This window comes from Pseudozyma hubeiensis (genome assembly GCF_000403515.1).
Source record: "Pseudozyma hubeiensis SY62 DNA, scaffold: PHS15, whole genome shotgun sequence".
NCBI lineage: Eukaryota > Fungi > Basidiomycota > Ustilaginomycetes > Ustilaginales > Ustilaginaceae > Pseudozyma > Pseudozyma hubeiensis.
The window spans coordinates 177,928-195,077 of record NW_012133797.1 but is presented as its reverse complement, the minus strand read 5'-3'; the positions used below and the strand labels follow the sequence as shown (position 1 = coordinate 195,077).

General features: G+C 56.4%; 7 protein-coding genes across 7 annotated transcripts; 4 read left to right on the top strand and 3 right to left on the bottom strand.

Annotated features, from left to right (window-relative positions):
- Positions 1-164: 164 nt before the first annotated feature.
- On the bottom strand, positions 165-2,747 carry PHSY_001288 (cell division cycle protein; the record flags this gene model as incomplete). Its single annotated transcript, XM_012331920.1, has 1 exon — positions 165-2,747. The coding sequence occupies one exon, from the start codon at positions 2,745-2,747 to the stop codon at positions 165-167; it is 2,583 nt and encodes an 860-aa protein (XP_012187310.1).
- A 220-nt stretch (positions 2,748-2,967) lies between these two features.
- PHSY_001287 (hypothetical protein) lies at positions 2,968-4,872 on the top strand (the record flags this gene model as incomplete). The annotated part of the gene is made up of 1 exon (XM_012331919.1): positions 2,968-4,872. The coding sequence occupies one exon, from the start codon at positions 2,968-2,970 to the stop codon at positions 4,870-4,872; it is 1,905 nt and encodes a 634-aa protein (XP_012187309.1).
- Positions 4,873-4,994: 122 nt separating this feature from the next.
- PHSY_001286 (hypothetical protein) lies at positions 4,995-6,254 on the bottom strand (the record flags this gene model as incomplete). Its single annotated transcript, XM_012331918.1, has 1 exon — positions 4,995-6,254. One exon carries the CDS (start codon positions 6,252-6,254, stop codon positions 4,995-4,997), a length of 1,260 nt encoding a protein of 419 aa, XP_012187308.1.
- Positions 6,255-6,956: 702 nt separating this feature from the next.
- PHSY_001285 (hypothetical protein) lies at positions 6,957-10,508 on the top strand (the record flags this gene model as incomplete). Its single annotated transcript, XM_012331917.1, has 1 exon — positions 6,957-10,508. One exon carries the CDS (start codon positions 6,957-6,959, stop codon positions 10,506-10,508), a length of 3,552 nt encoding a protein of 1,183 aa, XP_012187307.1.
- Positions 10,509-10,823: 315 nt separating this feature from the next.
- Positions 10,824-13,130, bottom strand: PHSY_001284 (glycoside hydrolase; the record flags this gene model as incomplete). Its single annotated transcript, XM_012331916.1, has 1 exon — positions 10,824-13,130. One exon carries the CDS (start codon positions 13,128-13,130, stop codon positions 10,824-10,826), a length of 2,307 nt encoding a protein of 768 aa, XP_012187306.1.
- A 794-nt stretch (positions 13,131-13,924) lies between these two features.
- On the top strand, positions 13,925-15,211 carry PHSY_001283 (putative protein of unknown function; the record flags this gene model as incomplete). Its single annotated transcript, XM_012331915.1, has 3 exons — positions 13,925-14,065; positions 14,620-14,736; positions 14,849-15,211. 3 exons carry the CDS (start codon positions 13,925-13,927, stop codon positions 15,209-15,211), a joined length of 621 nt encoding a protein of 206 aa, XP_012187305.1.
- A 46-nt stretch (positions 15,212-15,257) lies between these two features.
- PHSY_001282 (potential zinc finger protein) lies at positions 15,258-17,066 on the top strand (the record flags this gene model as incomplete). The annotated part of the gene is made up of 1 exon (XM_012331914.1): positions 15,258-17,066. One exon carries the CDS (start codon positions 15,258-15,260, stop codon positions 17,064-17,066), a length of 1,809 nt encoding a protein of 602 aa, XP_012187304.1.
- Between the last annotated feature and the right edge of the window lie 84 nt (positions 17,067-17,150).

Here is a 17,150-nt window from a genome sequence, read left to right as displayed (position 1 = left end):
AGTTCCAGTCTCGTTTGTAAGGGTTTGTCATCGCACGTTACAGGCATTCTTTTTGTTCACGCTTAATAGATCGTTGTTCATCGCATCAACCTTTCGTCGCTGCGTGATGTTCGGATGAGCTCTCTGCCGGAAGGTTTCGGGGATGAAAATTTGACTCGCTGAGCTTAGACGACGAGGGTGTCGCGCCAAGTCTCGTACTGCCGAAGCATCAGTGAAGTGATGCGACGTTTGACCGACGAAGCAGCAATCTCAAAGTGTCGTTGCTCGATTATTTCGCAATTTAGATCTTCGTCCATTGCTAACAGCCCTGCCTCTTGACAAACCGAGACCACCTCGGCGCCCGAGCAACCATCCGTCATCTGCGCGAGCTTCTCCAAATCGACGTCGTCTGCACCAACTGCCATTTTGGCCATCCTTGTACGCAGGATCTGCTGCCTCGCCGCGTGATCCGGCGGGCCAACGTACACAAGCCTGTCGAGTCGACCTGGTCGTAGTAGAGCAGGATCCAGCGTCTGTGGCCTGTTGGTGGCGCCGATCACAATGACATCCGACATGGCCTCGATTCCATCCATCTCGTTGAGCAGTGTGGCGATGATACGGCTGTTGAGTGCGTCCCCGCTCGAGGAATCGCCATCGCGGCTGGAGGAGAGGGCATCAATCTCGTCAAAGAAGATGATGCTAGGTGCTGCTGCTCGTGCTTTCTTGAAAGTGTCGCGGATGGCACGTTCTGATTCACCTACGTACTTCGAATATAGTTCGGGACCTTTGACGGCGAGGAAGTTGAGTCCAGATTCCGTAGCGAGAGCTCGAGCAATGAGCGTCTTCGAACAGCCCGGTGGGCCGTATAGCAGAACGCCTCGAGGCGGGGAGACGCCCAATCGGTTGAAAGCGGCGGCATGCTTGATGGGCCACTCGACGAGTTCGCGGACCTGAGCTTGGACGGATTTGGAGGACAGTGCCCCCGAGCCACCTGCTGAGGGCGTCGAAGAACCAGCGATGTCTGACCAATATACTTTTGGTGGTTCTAGGAAGATCTCGCGCATGGCAGAGGGTCGGACGAGCGGCAGAGACGCAAGGACGTCTGTTGCAGTCACCTGGTCGAGCGTAGCATCGTTGGTATTATTTACAGCGTTGGCTTCGAGCGTCATGGAAGCAATCTTGGCCTCCAGCTGATCAGGTTCGGCTTTGCGCCGAGCAAAGGTACGTCGAACGGCTCGCATACCAGCCTCGCGGACGAGCGCAGAAAGATCTGCCCCGACATAACCGTGTGTACGGCTAGCGAGGTCGTCGATCTGCTCCGGAGTCATAGCATGTGGTACGGGCTGTATGAGAGTTCGGATGATCTCGCCTCGAGCTGCAGCGGTCGGGATGCCGATCTCAATTTCTCGATCGATTCGTCCAGGACGACGAAGAGCAGGATCAATGGCGTTGGGCCTGTTGGTCGCAGCAAGAACAACTACGCGAGCAGGCACTCTCGCCGCCTTCTTTGTCTTCGACAATGACCTCTGTTCCATCCTTGAATCAGTCAACGCTGTTTCGTCCTGCTGAGGATCCTCGTCGTCATCGTCATCGGCCTCTTCCATGCCATCGAGAAGTGTCAGAAGCTGTGCAACCACTCGGCGCTCCACCTCGCCGGCTCCATCCGCATTGGCACCTTCGCCGGTGCCGCCTTCTCGCCTCGGTGCTAGGGCATCGATCTCGTCGATGATGATGATGCATGGGCTCTTGCGTCTTGCTTCTCTGAAGATGCTGCGAAGTTTGGATTCGGTCTCACCATGAAAGGCAGACGAGAGTTCTGGCCCGTTGATGGTGAGGTAAGATGAGCCGGTAGCGGCAGCGACTGCCCGTGCGAGAGAAGTCTTTCCCGTTCCAGGCGGGCCGTACAGCAGCACTCCTTTCGGCGGTTTGAGCCCGTACTGGACAAAGATCTCGGGAGACATGAGTGGCATCTCAATCAGAGTCTTGATCTCTGCAATCTGTCGATCCAGTCCGCCCAGCTTCGCGTATGGGTTCTTGCCAGGAGCAACCTCTGCAGGTCCGATTGCTGCGTCTTTCGTTTTGTTGAGTTCCGCTTCAGAGGTGGTGATGGAAACCTCGGTTGACCGGCTCGCTACGCAAACTTGCGTCGTGCTCCCTGCTGGACCCGACTGATTACTCGTCGAAACGTTCCACTCTTGCTGCCCAATTGCATCATGCAGCGACGTGATAATAAAGTGATAAAGCTCTCCTTGGAAGCTCAAAGAAAGTTCTTGACCCAAATGGACGCATTCGAGATCGGTCAAAGCTTCCTTGGCGTGCACAGTGAGCATCTGTCGGTCAGACGTGCCGAGCTTCGCGAGAGAGCTCGAACTGGATGGCGAAAGGGCTGAAATAACAGCGGATGTAGCTGTCGGCGGCTTTCTAGAGGCGCTCTTCGACTGAGTTGCTTGGAGAGGAAGGACCAAAACCGTTTGGCCGGATGCAAGCCCACTGGGCATCTGTGCAGCGAGTGGGAGGCGAATGGTCCCAGCTTCAAGCGCGAAAGATGGCCATACAGTCCCAACAGCGAAATCATTGTCAACTGATGCCTCGGCTGTGATCAGCACAGCATCGCCCGTCTGCAATTTCAGCGATCGGATGATGTCGACGGGCAGTAGCACCTTGCTGCGGGAGGAGCTGCTTGCAGCCGTGCCAGCCTCGACAACGCGAGCCTTGACTGGCATGACAGCAGCGGCCTGTGGATCTGTGTGTCCTGGTGTCCCGCTCATGGCAGTAGAGAGAAGCCGGTATCTGCAGTTGTAAAAGGGAGCAGAGGCAAGAAGGTGGTACAAGAAGTGTCACTAACTTTTTCAAAATCACGAGGATCTTGGTTCGGGATTCGGAGACGAGCCAGAGTTGGACCCTTGAAACACACAGACTTGGGACTGTGACTTGCACATTCTCGTTCCGCTCCTCAGCCCTCCAGGCAACTGTCGGCATCGCTCAATCATGTCGCTCGATCGCACTCATTACGACGTGGCCATCTTCAGCACAGGTCTCCCTCAGAGCATTCTGTCGGCCGCTCTCGCCTCAGCTGGGCTCTCCGTGATCCATATAGACAAGAACGACTACTATGCGGATCAGTGGGCCAGTCTGACACTTTCAGAGCTGCTTAAGTGGACACAAAGCATCAAGAACAGCCCTCGGAATGGATTCTCTTCCGTGCAGCACATTGACGATGTTGACCTCCGCTTTCCTTCCGCGACCGATGCCGAAGACGCAAAGTCAAGCGAACCTTCTCAGTTGCCCCCGTCACTAGCATCCCTCGATCGCCACTATGCGATCTCGCTTGCACCTACTCTTCTGCCCGCTACAGGACCCTCGATTGATTGTCTGATTCGCTCCAAAGTCTCGTCTTACGCCACATTTCGCCTGCTCGAACGCACTTGTGTAGCATCCGCATCAACGGACGACTCGACCAATATGACGCTCACCGGCGTTCCCGCCAGCAAAGAGGACATCTTCAAGACCAAGACACTTTCTTTGATAGCTAAGCGCAAGCTTATGAAGCTTCTCATGTACATCGGTACCGAGGATTGGCAGTCGGACCTTGCACACGATCAGAAGCTTGCAAAGAAGCCGTTCGTCGAGTATCTGGCAGAGGTGCACAAGATGTCGCCCGATCTCATTGACGCAGTCGCCTACGGCGTGTGTCTTTGTGCAACACCAGACGAGACAACAGAGATGGCGATGAAGAGAGCAAAGAGCCACATGCAAAGTGTGGGAAGGTACGGTAACTCGGCGTATCTTGTGGGACAGTACGGAGGTGCAGGTGAGCTCGCGCAAGGTTATTGCCGTGCTTCGGCGGTCAAGGGAGGCATGTTCATACTGGCACACGGGATTAAAAGCGCAAAGAAGGTAACAGATAACTGGGAGATCGGTGTTGATGGCATAGATGAGGTAATCACAGCGGACTACATCGTCTCGAGCGATGAAGTACTACACGAGCTTGGCCTGCGGTCAACAGACGCCTCAAATTCAGAGCCTAAGGTAAAAGTTCTGTACAAGGCGATACTGGTCCTCGACACACCCATCTCCTTCACCGATGCCGTAAATCCAGATGTACGGACAACCGAAGAAGATGCCAAAGACACTTCATCGCGTACAGCTGCCGAGTCAGACCTCCCGCCAGAGACAGGCCTCGTCGTCTTTCCTCCGGGCTCCATCGGAGGTAACGCAAATACTGTCACCGTGCTCATGATGGGCGAAGGCACATTCTCCTGCCCCAAGGGCCAGTATGTCTACTACATCCAGACCGAGGCTGCCGAGCAAGACTCTCACCGCTCGGCGTCGGATGCCCTGCAACCGGTGCTCGCCCAAGTGATCAGCTTAACGAACAAAGCACATCCACCCGAAGCAACGTCTGCCACGCAGCCCCTGCTTCAAATGACGTACCGCCAACTCATACCTCTGACGCTCGACGAGAGCACACATCCTAACATATCGAGCATCCCATTCCCACCGCCGTCCAGTGCCCCATCATCGGGCGAAGCCAGTCACGCAACCACATCCATCTCGGGACTGACGGACGCCGCTGTGCATCTGGCAGAGAAAGTATACTACGACGTCCTGGCGTCACGACTCGCATCGCCGCAGTGTGGGGACTCGCATGCGGAAAATTTGCAGTGGATCAAGCAGACACTCGAGAAGCAAAGAGTAGAGCGTAGGCGGCGAAAGCGTAGAGATCCAGCAGAGTATCAGGGAAGAGGCGGGAGAGGTGTAGATGACGGCGTCACACGAGAGCACGATGACCAACATCGAGAGGACGATGGAGATGGTGTGAAAGTGGTTGGTTTCTTTGAGGCGAGTTTGGACGTAGATGATGACAATGATGACGATGGGGATGCTGAGTAGTAGCTCGCGTGATTCCTCAGCAATGGGATGTTCAGGTACTCTGTCTCACACGCATGTCCGCGTTTGAATACATTCACTTTGGCAGAGATTGTCGAATTGCTGTCCACTGCATAGGTATCCAATCACCTCCGAGCACGATTGACCTGGTTCTTGAACTTGTTGCTCTTGCCACCCGGTGCGGACGACGGCGCGGAAGAACCCTTGGACCTCTGCAACGTCGAGCCAGCCTTGCTGCTGGCCCTGAGCGCATCGTACGCGCTCGCAGCCTTCTTCGCCTTCTTTCCTCCACGACCGTCCAGCCCCGATCCACGAAGCAGATCGCCAAACTCTTCCTCCATACCACCACCGATCCTTCTCCTGCCATCGCGACCCGAACTGAGACCGGCGCCGCCGAGTGCAACGTCGGCTTCGTCACGACGACGCTTGCGAGCATCCTTTTTGGACATGACGAGACGGGTGAAGTTCTCCTCCTCGAACTCGTCCATTCTGGCCAACGCTTTGGCGCGGGAAGAGGTGTTGGCTGCCAGTCGACCACGACCTCCAACGCCGACGCCGGCAGAGGAGGCTTCGTACGGATTCGAGGACATGCCAGCTGTGAGATCAGATAGCAATGCAGAGTTGCGCGTGATGGACGAAAGTGAATCCTTCTTGTTGGTTCGTGCATCCGGGTCGTACGACATGGGCACAAGTTTGGGCGGTCGATAGACGGCTGTCTTGCCGCCTTCCTGCTCCGACTCAGACTCTGAATCGGAGGACTGGTGTCCTGGTCTTCTCTTCGACGTGCCGTTTGCCTTGCCTGTCTGAGCCACGTTTCGAGCTTTGTCCTGCATGAAGGCGGCTGGATTCGGTCGGAATGCAAGGTCGTCATCGCTGGCTTCGTCTTCATCGCTGCTGTCGCCTTTGCTCTTCTTGGCCTTGGTCGATGCCGGCTTGGACCGGCCCAGCAGGACGTCCTTGTCGTCATCAGCAGCAGCACGAAGAAGTTTGTCCATTTGATATTTGAGTCTGTTCTCCAGCGGTCGAAGCTTTTCGAGCATCAGGCGAAGTGTGACAAGATCCTGGACAAGATCTGCCGGACCCTGTAGAGCATCTGTTTTGCTGCTGCTGGCGGTCAAGGATCGACCTGAGATCTTGGCAAGACAAACAGCGACGATGTGGTGGAGGTAGTCGAGCATAGCATCGTTCTTGACGGAGAGCAAGGAGATGCCGTCAGGGTATGCAAAAGGGTTCGCTGCGGAATCGTTGGATGCGGCCTCGGTGACGTCGTTCTCAAAGGCTTTGACTGAGCTGCTGAGAGCCGTGACCGACTTTTGAACTGTTGCTAACAGTTTTGCAATGTCGCTTGGCGCTACCGCTGAGGCAGCAGATGTGGTGGCAGCCATGATGCTTGTCGACTTTTTGTGCGAGCTGATGACGGTGATGATGGACGCAATGAATCTGCTGTTGGCTGATTCTATTTCTTCCAGGTTTGGCAAGCATCAAATCCCAAAAATTTCGCTTGTGGCAGCGACACTTTTCTCCGCGTTCCGCAGATGTATTTCAAGACGTTTACTATGTGAGACCGAGACACACAACAATTTGAGACATCTTTATTGGTCGCGCCGCTCAACTTCAGAGGCTGAGGAGCAGAGTGTCGATTTGCGCTTCGCCTCCGCAGGCCGCTGGAACGCCCGCAGCTTCAGCTTTGCAAGGATGCAAGTCGAGCCGAGGGTTCTGCATGACTTTGGGTACAGCGGTGCTCCGTCCGCGGTCGGCAACATTAGTGACCGCTCTTCCGCGTAGCACGGGAAGCCGCATCAACTTCCCCACACTTCCTCGTGACCTTGTCTGTCTGTGTTGCTGCCCGTTGTCACAGCCGAGAGATTGGCTACCATGAACATCCGAGTTGCCCCACAGACTTGTGTCCGGCCTGTGTCGCTGTCGAGAAGACCATCGAGCGTCCGTCTGGCAAGTTTTCCCGAGCAAGGGTCCTTTCCCCACACTTGGTGAGCCTACCCCATGTAAGATCATCACATCCCTGTCCCTCGCGAAGTTTACCATCGAACCTCCCTTGAGCCTTATCCTCATACAGACCTTACGCCACAATGATGAAGGCAGAATCGTCTGCAGCAGCCGCAGCCATCGCGCTTTCTAGCGCCAAAGACTCGCGACGTCGTCAGTATCGATCCTGCGATCGATGCCGTGTGGGCAAACGTGCCTGCAATGCAGAGTACGACTCGGTGGCCGAAGCTATCAACAGCAAAGTCGCTTGCTCGAACTGTAGAAAGAAGGGCAAAACATGTTCCTTCCAGTATGTGCTGTCCATCCTCGGCGGCGTTCCTAGCACGACGGGACACGGTGTCGCAGCCAGCGGCGATGGGGCAATCATGCCTGATCTGTCGACTTTTGTAGGCCAACTAATGGTGTCCGAGTCGGTCAACAGTACTTCCCAGACCCTGACCGATCTCGGATCGAATGCTGCTCAAACAGACATGGTTGACAGCCGCTCGGCATTTGCCGAACTCCGGCAGGCTTCGATTCCGCGGACAGTAGCGCGGAGTGGCGTCAAGCCGAACGACCAGCCGGGTCAGTTCATGATCGAGGACATGACAGTCGCAGAGGCTGCATCAGCATTCAAGTCTCTGACCAGCATATCTCCGACCTCGTCGACCACGCGGATGTCCAGCACCATCGACCGCATCTTCCTCAACGACGGTCTCATTCGCGTCTACGAAGGCGCGGCCGAGCACGCACTTAAATGCTGGGTCACCTCTTCCAACACACCGTACATGCTTTCCCAGTGTTCCACCTCTTCGTCATCGTCATCTCAGCAGCTCGTCTATTGGCGCATCTGCGAGCTCGACCGAGGAGCACGTACGCTCCTCTTGCAGTCTCCTTTCAGCCCTGCCAGTCGAGAAAGAGAGATCATGGATGCGTTTCATTCCGTCGTGCTAGCTTTTGCTGCGCAATGGAGTCCACACTGGGTCTCAAACCTCACCCAACCTCAGTCGAGTTCTTCAGGGAACAAAGTCAGGCTAGCTCTGTGGGAGCGAGCGAGGGACAAGCTGCAAAAGGTCGCAAACGTCGATTCGTTCCGAGTCATCTTTGCCTTGATCATCTTTGCTTGGACGGAAAAGCCGAGACAGGTGATGGATTGCGTGGAGAACGGGATCGACGTGGATCTGAACGCGGAGAATTGTGCGTTGGATACAAGTGCCTGGCAGTCGCCTGCCGAGGGAAGTACTTTCCTGTTGGTGGCAGCGATGCGAAAATTGTTGAGCATCAAATTCAGGATCGAGGGTAAGAAGAGAAGAGGTGTATGCCCTTGGAATGCTCCGAATCGCAAGCTTGCAGGGGCTGCTACATCGTCGTCTGGCGCGGCAAGTCAAGCAAGAGCACAGCAAACAGCATCTGCTATGGAAGTCGACGGTGAAGAGCAGAATGCAACAACCATGGCAGGCAAGATCCAGGCTGACCTCGAGAGCAAGCGACCCGCCACGGCGGCACATGGTCGCAGCAGACCTGGCTACGATCCCACCCTTGCAACCGCCGCCGAAACGTCCCGCATGGAAGGAACATACCACATGCTCTACTGGCTTTGCGTGGTCATCGATACGGAGACCAGCGTCCTCCGCAAATACCCACCCGTCGTATGCGACGAAGACAGCGAAGTCATGTCGTCCATACCCGGCGTTCCACCGGGCACCCTGTTCGGACGAAAAGGCATCTGGGACGACTACATTCTCGACATGAGCAAGCTCAAGCAACACACCGAATTCTCCACCTCTTGGCCCTGCAATATCGCCAAAGCCTCTGCGACACTCGCCTTCTCAACACCAGTCAAAGTCGTCATGTTTCGCCAGATCGGACGTTTGCAAATGTCGTTCTGGCGACGCGCTTCTACGATCTCTGTCGAGCAGCAAATTCGCAGCGGACTATCGATCATCTACCACTGGAACCAGGTGTACGGTCCACTGATCGATTCTTGCCGTGCTTCTCATGGCGAGCTGCCGGCATCGATTCAGTCGTGGTACGTGTTGCTGGCATTCCCGTGGTACTTAGCGGTCCTGCTGTTTGTCGAGATGGTTCAGACGGTGGATATGGCTGGGGCGAGCGATAAGCAGGCGAGGTGCGAAAGGGCGAGGTCGGGCATCTTTCCGAGACTTCGTGATCGTGCCTGCTCGGACCTGGCTCTGCTGATCGCAGCCATTCAGAGCACCTCTTTCGACCACCTCGAGCCCACGTTCGAATACGTTCGTGATTCAGGGGGAAATCTGTTGTTGACAGAGCCGTGGTCGGAGATCCTGGTGCATAGCATCACGGCGGTGGTCAAGACCGAAATCAAGTTGCACGAAGGCTACTGCTCGTCGTTCAAGTGGAAGGAGTTGGAGGAAAGTCATGATCGCATTGGGAAATGCTTGTGGGCTTTGGATCAGTTGTCGGATCGCTCACCGTCGGCGCATATGGCGTATGTGCAGTTGGAGAGGTTGACGAGAGCTACTCGGAGCGGGACTCCGGCTTTTCAGCAAATTCCGCTGGCTAGCCCGCCTTTGCAGAGGGAAGCGTTGAGGGCGGCAGTGGCCGGCCATGTGGGTGATATCGGAGGTGGACTGAGTCCGAACAGTGTTGTCGAAAGCCTCTCCGCCGGTTCCAGTTTCGAGGGTTCGATAGGAAGCGCGGATCGCTTCTCAATCGGTATCGATGGAAGTGCTCTTGACCGGCAGCAACCCTCAATGCAGTCTGCGTTCGACACGTACTTTGCATTAGACGCCTCTTCTCGGGTAGAGTCGACATCCGAAGATAGTTCTGGCACAAGGTCCGATGGCCCGCCTGCTCGACCCACGCACCCGTACAGCAGCAACACCGACCAAGCGAGAGAAGCGACAGACTATCTACAGCTATTACAGTTGCTCGAGCAGCCAAATTGCGAACAACCGAGCGCTCTTCCACTGACGACAGGTCCGACCTCTGACATGCTGTCGCCGCCGAACACAGCGTCGCTTTCCATCGAACCGTTGTCCATCCTCCAGTCACTGGCGCAACTCACAAATCAGCCAATGCGAGAAATGCTCTCTCTCGGCTCGGACACATCATCGAGCTCGGCGGACACGGCTTTCTCGATCAATTCTGCCGTCGGGTTCGCCGGGGATTGGAACGTCGATGTCAACAGCATCCCAGTGGTCTCGTCCGCAGCTGGAGGAAGTGAGCACATGCCAACGGATTCGACATCCGCACCGACCAGCGAAAGGAGCTCCGACAGCGATTCCGACTCTTCCGACGATAGCATCGCGAGGAAGAAACACAAAGCCAGCCATCCCGCACAATTGGACACGATGATGAGCTTTGCCTGCGATCAACAGCCGGATTCATTCAACCTCTACCCCACCTCTTTGACGGGTTCCGCACCGCTGGAACATAAATTCATATCCGTTCCACTGCAGGCGCCTGCCTTGTTCAACCGCAAGCACGATGATCTTTACACGGACGAGGACGATGATGATCTGGTCACCTACAGAGCGACGTTAGCGAAACGGAAGCGCTCCCAAAGTGACGCTTGCCTCACCGCAAGAGCGGACGGTCTCGAGTTGCTCCCAGCGACAGCTACCGCAGCCGACGATCCTGCTTCCGCCATCCCTCCTTGCCAAATCCTTTCGTAAGCAGAAGGAAGTCGGGTCACGAATCCTGTTTCTCACTTGGCCAATCGACGAATCATGCATCTCAGTGATCCTTCACCGCGTCGCGCTTCGGATGAAGGAATGAAAATGAAAGTGTCCATTGCTTGTTCGGTGGTATGTATGAGCGAACAGCGAGCTGCTGTGCTTGCATGATGCTGAGAAACATGAGTTGGAAGATGATGTGAAACATATGCAGATGAAGCCGGGGGATACGTGATGAACCCGAGGGACCGGCGTTGATCGGGTCCTCTGTCGGGCGTAGGGAGGGATGCAATTAGAGTCGAAGAGTAGACACGTCTAATTCTGGCCCACAGCGATAGCCGACGATGGCACAGGACTAGCCTGAGGATAGGGCTGGACGGGTGAACCCGGTTGAGTGGAGGGAGGAGCGGAGCATCCTGATGGATAGAGTCTATTACGGGGCCACAGAGCACCATAGCCACCCTGCTCGGCGGTTCCTCCCCACGTCGTCGCGTTCGGGTTCGTATAAGCTGCCTTATGACGCTCGATGTAAGCAGCCGTGGGAAAGTCGGGTGGATCGCAACCGACGTTCTCGGCATCCGGATCCTGGTAGACGCGCACCCAGTCGACCGACATGACAGCAGGCCATCGGAGGCGGGCCCAATCAGGAAAGCCAAAGTTCTCGCTGATGCCCAGGTTGAAGATCAAGAACATCGGCTCTTGCGGGATGGGACGATCGCTGATCTGACTGACGGGGTCAGCGCTGAGTGCGGCAGCGTTCACCCTCCATGCTCGTTTGCTGTCAGAGACCCAGTCGATGTATCCTTGTGGACCAGGAACGTACTCGAATCCGTAGGTGGCGAAGCTGCCGTCGCCACCGCGCTGCATGGCGAGCTGCGAAGCGACACTGATACCGCTTAGGGCCTGCTGATCGTTCTGACCCGTGTAGGTGTTGAGGTGCGATTCGGGCTGGAAGAACTCGTACGCTGGACCTGTACTGTTGGTGATGTTGTAGTACATGTTGAAGGGCGCTGTTTGCATGGATTGCGAGACAGTCATGCCTAGCTTTCGGTCGACCTGAGCTTCAAAGACGTCGATCTCGGGAGCACTGCGACCACGGTACGTGCCGTCCTTGAGCACAGGCCCGGGGTGATCTTCTCCGGGGCATGTGCAAGCCGAAAGACGCTGGCCGGGTAGGAAGGAGAGCGACTTGGACTCCGCCTTCCTGTTCCAAATCACGTCGCCACCAGTGGCAGCAGCGGCAGGCTGACCACTGGCATCGGTCTGATTCATAAGCGTGCCCACATCGCATGCGTCATACGAATAAGGCCAGGTGCCATCGGTTGTCGCACCGTATCCTGGGCGTCCGAGGTTGCCCATTGTCCAGAAAGCGGGCCACAAGCCTGGGACATTGGATGCACCAGGCAGCTGAACGCTGGCTACGAGATAGCCACCGGTGAAGCAAAACTTGTTCCATGAACTGAGAAACCCGCCGCGAAAGTTGAGATTGTTGGTCTCAACCTGGTCGAGGGTGATGCGAAGCGCGCCGTCCGCAGTCGTGACAGCTTCGGGCGAGTACCACTCGTAGTTGTTCGTTGCCCAGTAGTGAAGATCGGAAGCTTCCCAAAACGGGTCGTCGCCAGGGTAGAAGGAACGTCCAGGGGTGTTGAACTCGTCGGAGAAGACGAGCTTCATGGTCTTGGTGCCGTCCGGGCTGAGTGTCGAAAGGGCATCTCTGGGAGTGTCCGGGTCGATGAGCGAAGTGCGGAAGCCAGGGATGCTGGCGATCTGACCGGAGGCGTTGACCCCGCCGAGGTTCCAGCCTCCCTTGGTACCCTCGTGTCGGCGAGATACGTAAGAGATGATGGGGTATCCGCCAAATAGCAAGACGAGACTGGCCGAGAGCAGAGCGAGTACACCGACGTTGAGCACTCCCCTTTTACCGATGGAGCCGCCGAGCCAGCCGTGCTTGGACTCAGAGATCACGTCTGGATCGTGGAGATCGTCGTCCGGCTCCCGCTTGCCGTCCATGGTATCCCACGAGTACGGATTTGCAAAGTAGTCGGGCGCTTCCGAAGCAGCAGTGGAATGATTCATGCTCACGGAAGAGCCGACGAGCGATGAAGGCAGGGTGAAAGGATCGCGCACTGCGCGTGGATTGACCTTCTGGTCGTCTGGGCGGTATGATAGCGGTCGTGACATGCCCAAGTTGGCATAGCGGGTGGGACCTGTGCTGGGTTCACCAACATCGACGCTGTAAGAAAGCGTTGCAAGGTCGTGAGTCTCGTCGCTGTGATCATTCGTAGAATTGCCCATCTTAGAATCATCATTGTCGACGGTAGAATCGAGGATCGCTGAGTACCGAGTGTGGATCATGTCGCCTTGATCGTCTTCGTAGGACTGATCGTCATCCATATAATAGCGGACGAGACTGCTGATTCGTGGTTGAATTTGGGTATCGAGGCTGAGATCGGATGTACGTGGCGTTTGGGATGCGGTCGGTAAGTCTAAGCTGTGATCTCTGGTACGATTGGTGAGGTGCGCGGGGAGTAGAGGGGCGATGGACGTCGACGAGGGGCGAGGCGCAGCTTCATCGGAAAGTGACGTCCGCTCCCTTCTTTCGGAGGGAATGCTTAATGACATTGTGACGAGCTGCTGATGAGTGTGGTTCTTCAAGCGGAATTTTTAGGTGCGAGATCAAGGGCGAGAGTGTCGCTCTGCTCGTCCGTCGGATCGTGGGCCGATCACGCAGCGCAGCATTGACTCCCGCTGATGTTCGACGCAGAACACTGCCGACGTGCGTGGGATGCGGGATGTCGAAAGACGGAGGCAATCTAGGGCGCAGACTGCAATGTGAAGACGCGTGTTGGGACAAACTTCATGAAGCTTAACTTTATTGATGCGAGTTGGGATGGTGAATTGAGGTGAAATCGAGAGGCGATGGCGATGATTGGCACGGCAATAGGCCGACAAGAAGCAGGAGCAGAGACGGACTGGCTACACGTGAAGAGTTGATGTTGTAGACGGTGTGGGAAAGGGTGAGGGAGGCGACGATGGAGTGGAAAGGAAAAAGTGCTATAGTGTTCATACGGCGGTTTTGCCAAGGTTGCAAGAGTCTAAGCTGAAGCGCTGAGACATGAGCTTCGGTAGCGGACATTTCGGCGGATCAGGGGCGGATCAGCAGGGCGGTCTCTCACGATGAGGCGTAACCTTGTCCAGGATGAGCATTCGACGCATGAGCCTTTGGTCTAGCCCTACTCAAGCACGACGTTCAATACAGTCAAAGGCAAAAACGGGGGTTCGCAAATGTGCAGATCGATGGCTGCCAAAGAGAGTCGAGCACTTCTGCGGACGAACAGGTGAACACGCAAAGAGACAACCATGCAAAGTGCTGCAGAAAGGCTCTTGATTGCGAGAACAGGTCGCGTCCTTTGGGCATGAAAAGACGCCGGTCGGCCTCAAAGGGGAGAGCAGCAGCGAAGAAAACGCTGGAAGCGAACTTTGCCTCTGTTTGTCTGCATGAAGCAACGGCGAATATTGCTGCTCCGCCGGCGGAAGAATCCCAAAGCCGAGGGAAGGTAAAGGTGCTAGCGAGGGCAAGAGTCGTCGAGAGGCGGTGTCTCACTTGATTTGCACAGGATCTGCAACTCTGCGTCCGAGGATCAGGTGCATCAGGTGCGCCGCGCTGTCAAGAAGAGCGAATTTTGAACTTTACCGAGCCCCTGTGCCGTGGCAATCCGAATTTCGAGTCGAGGCACTTCACTACATTGCCCACGCGGCGTTGCCAGACTCATATGAGGGGCCTGAATGTTCTTCAATGATATGATGACTGATGATGGAGCACCCTTGTTACTGCTGATAACCGCTTTGATCCTTCCATCCGATTGTCTGCTTCTTGCGCGAGATTGAGACACTGGCGATCATCGTCCTCCCCAAAGGGCTTGCAGAAGGATTCAGGGACGTCGCGTGGTCCACTTTGTCTCTCGTGCGATAAAATTGGGAGGGAATGGTCTAACACTCTGGGATCACTGGACCAAAATTTGGGCCTCCAGGAATTCTCAAGAATTTTTGGAAGAGCGCTGCAAGTTGAAATAGAACACAGCTTTCGAGGTCCTGTTGCTGTGTGCTGCAGTCCGTCGCGGTCATCCAGACCTCCCTAGCAACTGTCCCACCATATCACTACAAGCTTCTACCGCATCTCGAAACTCGTCCATCGAGCGGCCCAATAGAGCGCTTGTGTACGCACAAGGTAAGCAAGCGAATCGATCATCGCGCAGCAAGATCAGCGGGCGGTTTTCCCGGGATCGTCGGACGAGTCTTGTGGCACCCTTACGATCTCAGCAGGACCCTGGCTACCGCAGTCGTGCCGCAGCTCCTCCTCCTCCATCAAATATGTTATCTCAATACTGACTCTCGAACGCCTTCGTTACTACCCCGATCCCGACTCGAAACAGCTTGGGCCGACTTGTGCACCTGCTCATCATTGCACGGAAGCATCATTCCACGGGGCGTGGTCCTTCCGCCACGACCACGCCACCGACCTCCTCCAACACCAACTCTATCGGCGTTCCTCTGACGACTGGACCAGTACAGCTGCCGCCCATACCTACACCTTGCATCTCTTTGGCGACTACGCAGAATGTGCTACCTGCGCCAACTTTCAGCGCCGTCGGTCCGTCCTTGCCGGATGCACTGAGTGTGAGTCCGGCTACTGCCTCTGTTAACAATCTCGCAGTGTTACCTCGTGCTCCTATCCCGACGAACAGCAACATGACAGCAGCGGCAATGCCAGCGGTGCTGGCGTCTCAGACTGCAGCTCTGCTCCAGCAACCTGTCCTCGACGTTCCGACCGCGCCCATGCTTGACGCCCAATCCATACAGGCTCAGGTAGAAGCCCTCATACAATCTACGTCGAGCTCCGTTGCTGCGAGCACCGCAGACAATCGGGCCTCAACACAGCAGGATCCTCCACTGCCGGATTTGGTGCCACCTCCATCAGCAGCAGGGCCGAACATTGCACAGCACGACGCCTCGGCCGGGGTGACTCCGCTTGAAGCGACGAGGCTAGCAGATCCGACCTTGCTGCCGGCACCTGCTGCGGGAGCCGGCGGCTCTTTACAAATGGCATCGTCGAAATCAGCAGCTCCGATGGATGCAGCACTCGCGGCGGGTCCGAGCTTCCAGAACACGTTTGCGCAGTATCAGTTCCCACAGGTCCATGATCGAGCGCTCAAAGATGCTGTTCTCGCTGACACAGCCGCGGACGCCGCTGCGCCTGTCAAGGAGGAGGGAGAAGCGTCTCTCGCCATGACGAGAGAAGAGGAGGAAAGAGCCGCCGATGCGCTCATCGAAGATCTTTACGCCCAGGATACGACGGCTGCGCCAAGCGCCGTCTCTGCCAAACCTGAACCTTTCTCTGGCGCGGATCTGGCGGCTGCGGCCAAAGCCATCGGCATCGAGGCTGACGCTGACCTTCTGAGTGGCACCGGCGAAGATCAACGTGCTCTGGCCGCGGCGATCAAGCGTCTGGGTGACGCACATGGAGAGGCTGCGCAGAAAGCGATTCAGCAGGCAGCCGCGGCGGCCGCGGCGGCAGCAGCTGCACGAGCATCGCAAGAGTTGGCTAGGGCAGCTGCTAAGGAGCAAGGAGTCGTCACCTCGAACCCCTCTGGTGGCGCGTTCAACACACCTGGCCCATCACGAACAGCCTCGTCTTCTTCCCCGGCGGCGCGACGGTCAGGCTCCGGTCCCAGAAAGCGCTTCCCGTGTCCGAAGTGCGACAAAGCTTTTGCGCGTGCATACAACCTCAATACGCATCTCTCAACGCACGACCCTGACCCGAATCGGTCCAAGCCATTCCCGTGTCCGTATCCATCCTGCAAGTCGGAAGGGGGCCGCTCGTTCAGCCGCAAGCACGACCTGCAGCGGCATGTTGCCAGTATCCACGAGAATGAGGCAGAGCCGGGTATCCACGGTGATCCAGAGGAAGTCGTCGGCGGCGAGACGGGTGGGCTTGTCTCGCTGGGTCTCGGTACTCCTGGCAAGAAATTTCGCTGCGAGAGCTGCGGAAGGTCATTCGTTCGTCGGGATGCGTGCAATCGGCATCAGTGCGATAGCAGCCCATTAAGACGAACATCCAAGTCGCCCTCGAGTACGCCCTACGCGTCGTCAGTTTCGCCGAGGCCGAATGGCTCTCTGAGCCTGGGAGAACTAAGTGGCGGTGGTGGTGGTGGCGCTCCCTTTGCCCTGGCTCCTGCAAGGTCTGCAGCGGCTCCGCCTTACAGTGCAGGCTCTGGCACCGTTTCGAGGGCATCTCCGGCTGCTCCGGCGACGGGCAGGCAGTCGAGCCTATCTAAAGAAGTGCAGGCCGTCGCTAAGCAGCTGCAGGCTCGGGTAGAAGCGCAATCGCCAGGTCCTCAGGGTCCGAAGGGATCAAAGAGTCCGCAAGGCCCTTCATCACAGGCGCGCCAGCGTAGCATGGCGTCCGGGCTTGCTGGCGGCGAGCGTCGCAACTTCCCACTATCTGCCATTTCGCTCTACGCTTCGACAGGCCCTTCAAGCTCATCGTCTACCCGCTGACTTGTCTGTGGTTTTGGGCTTATGTATTTGTTTCGCATTGCATCCTTGTTTCGTCTTCGTTTGTACTTCTAGCTCTTTTTGGTC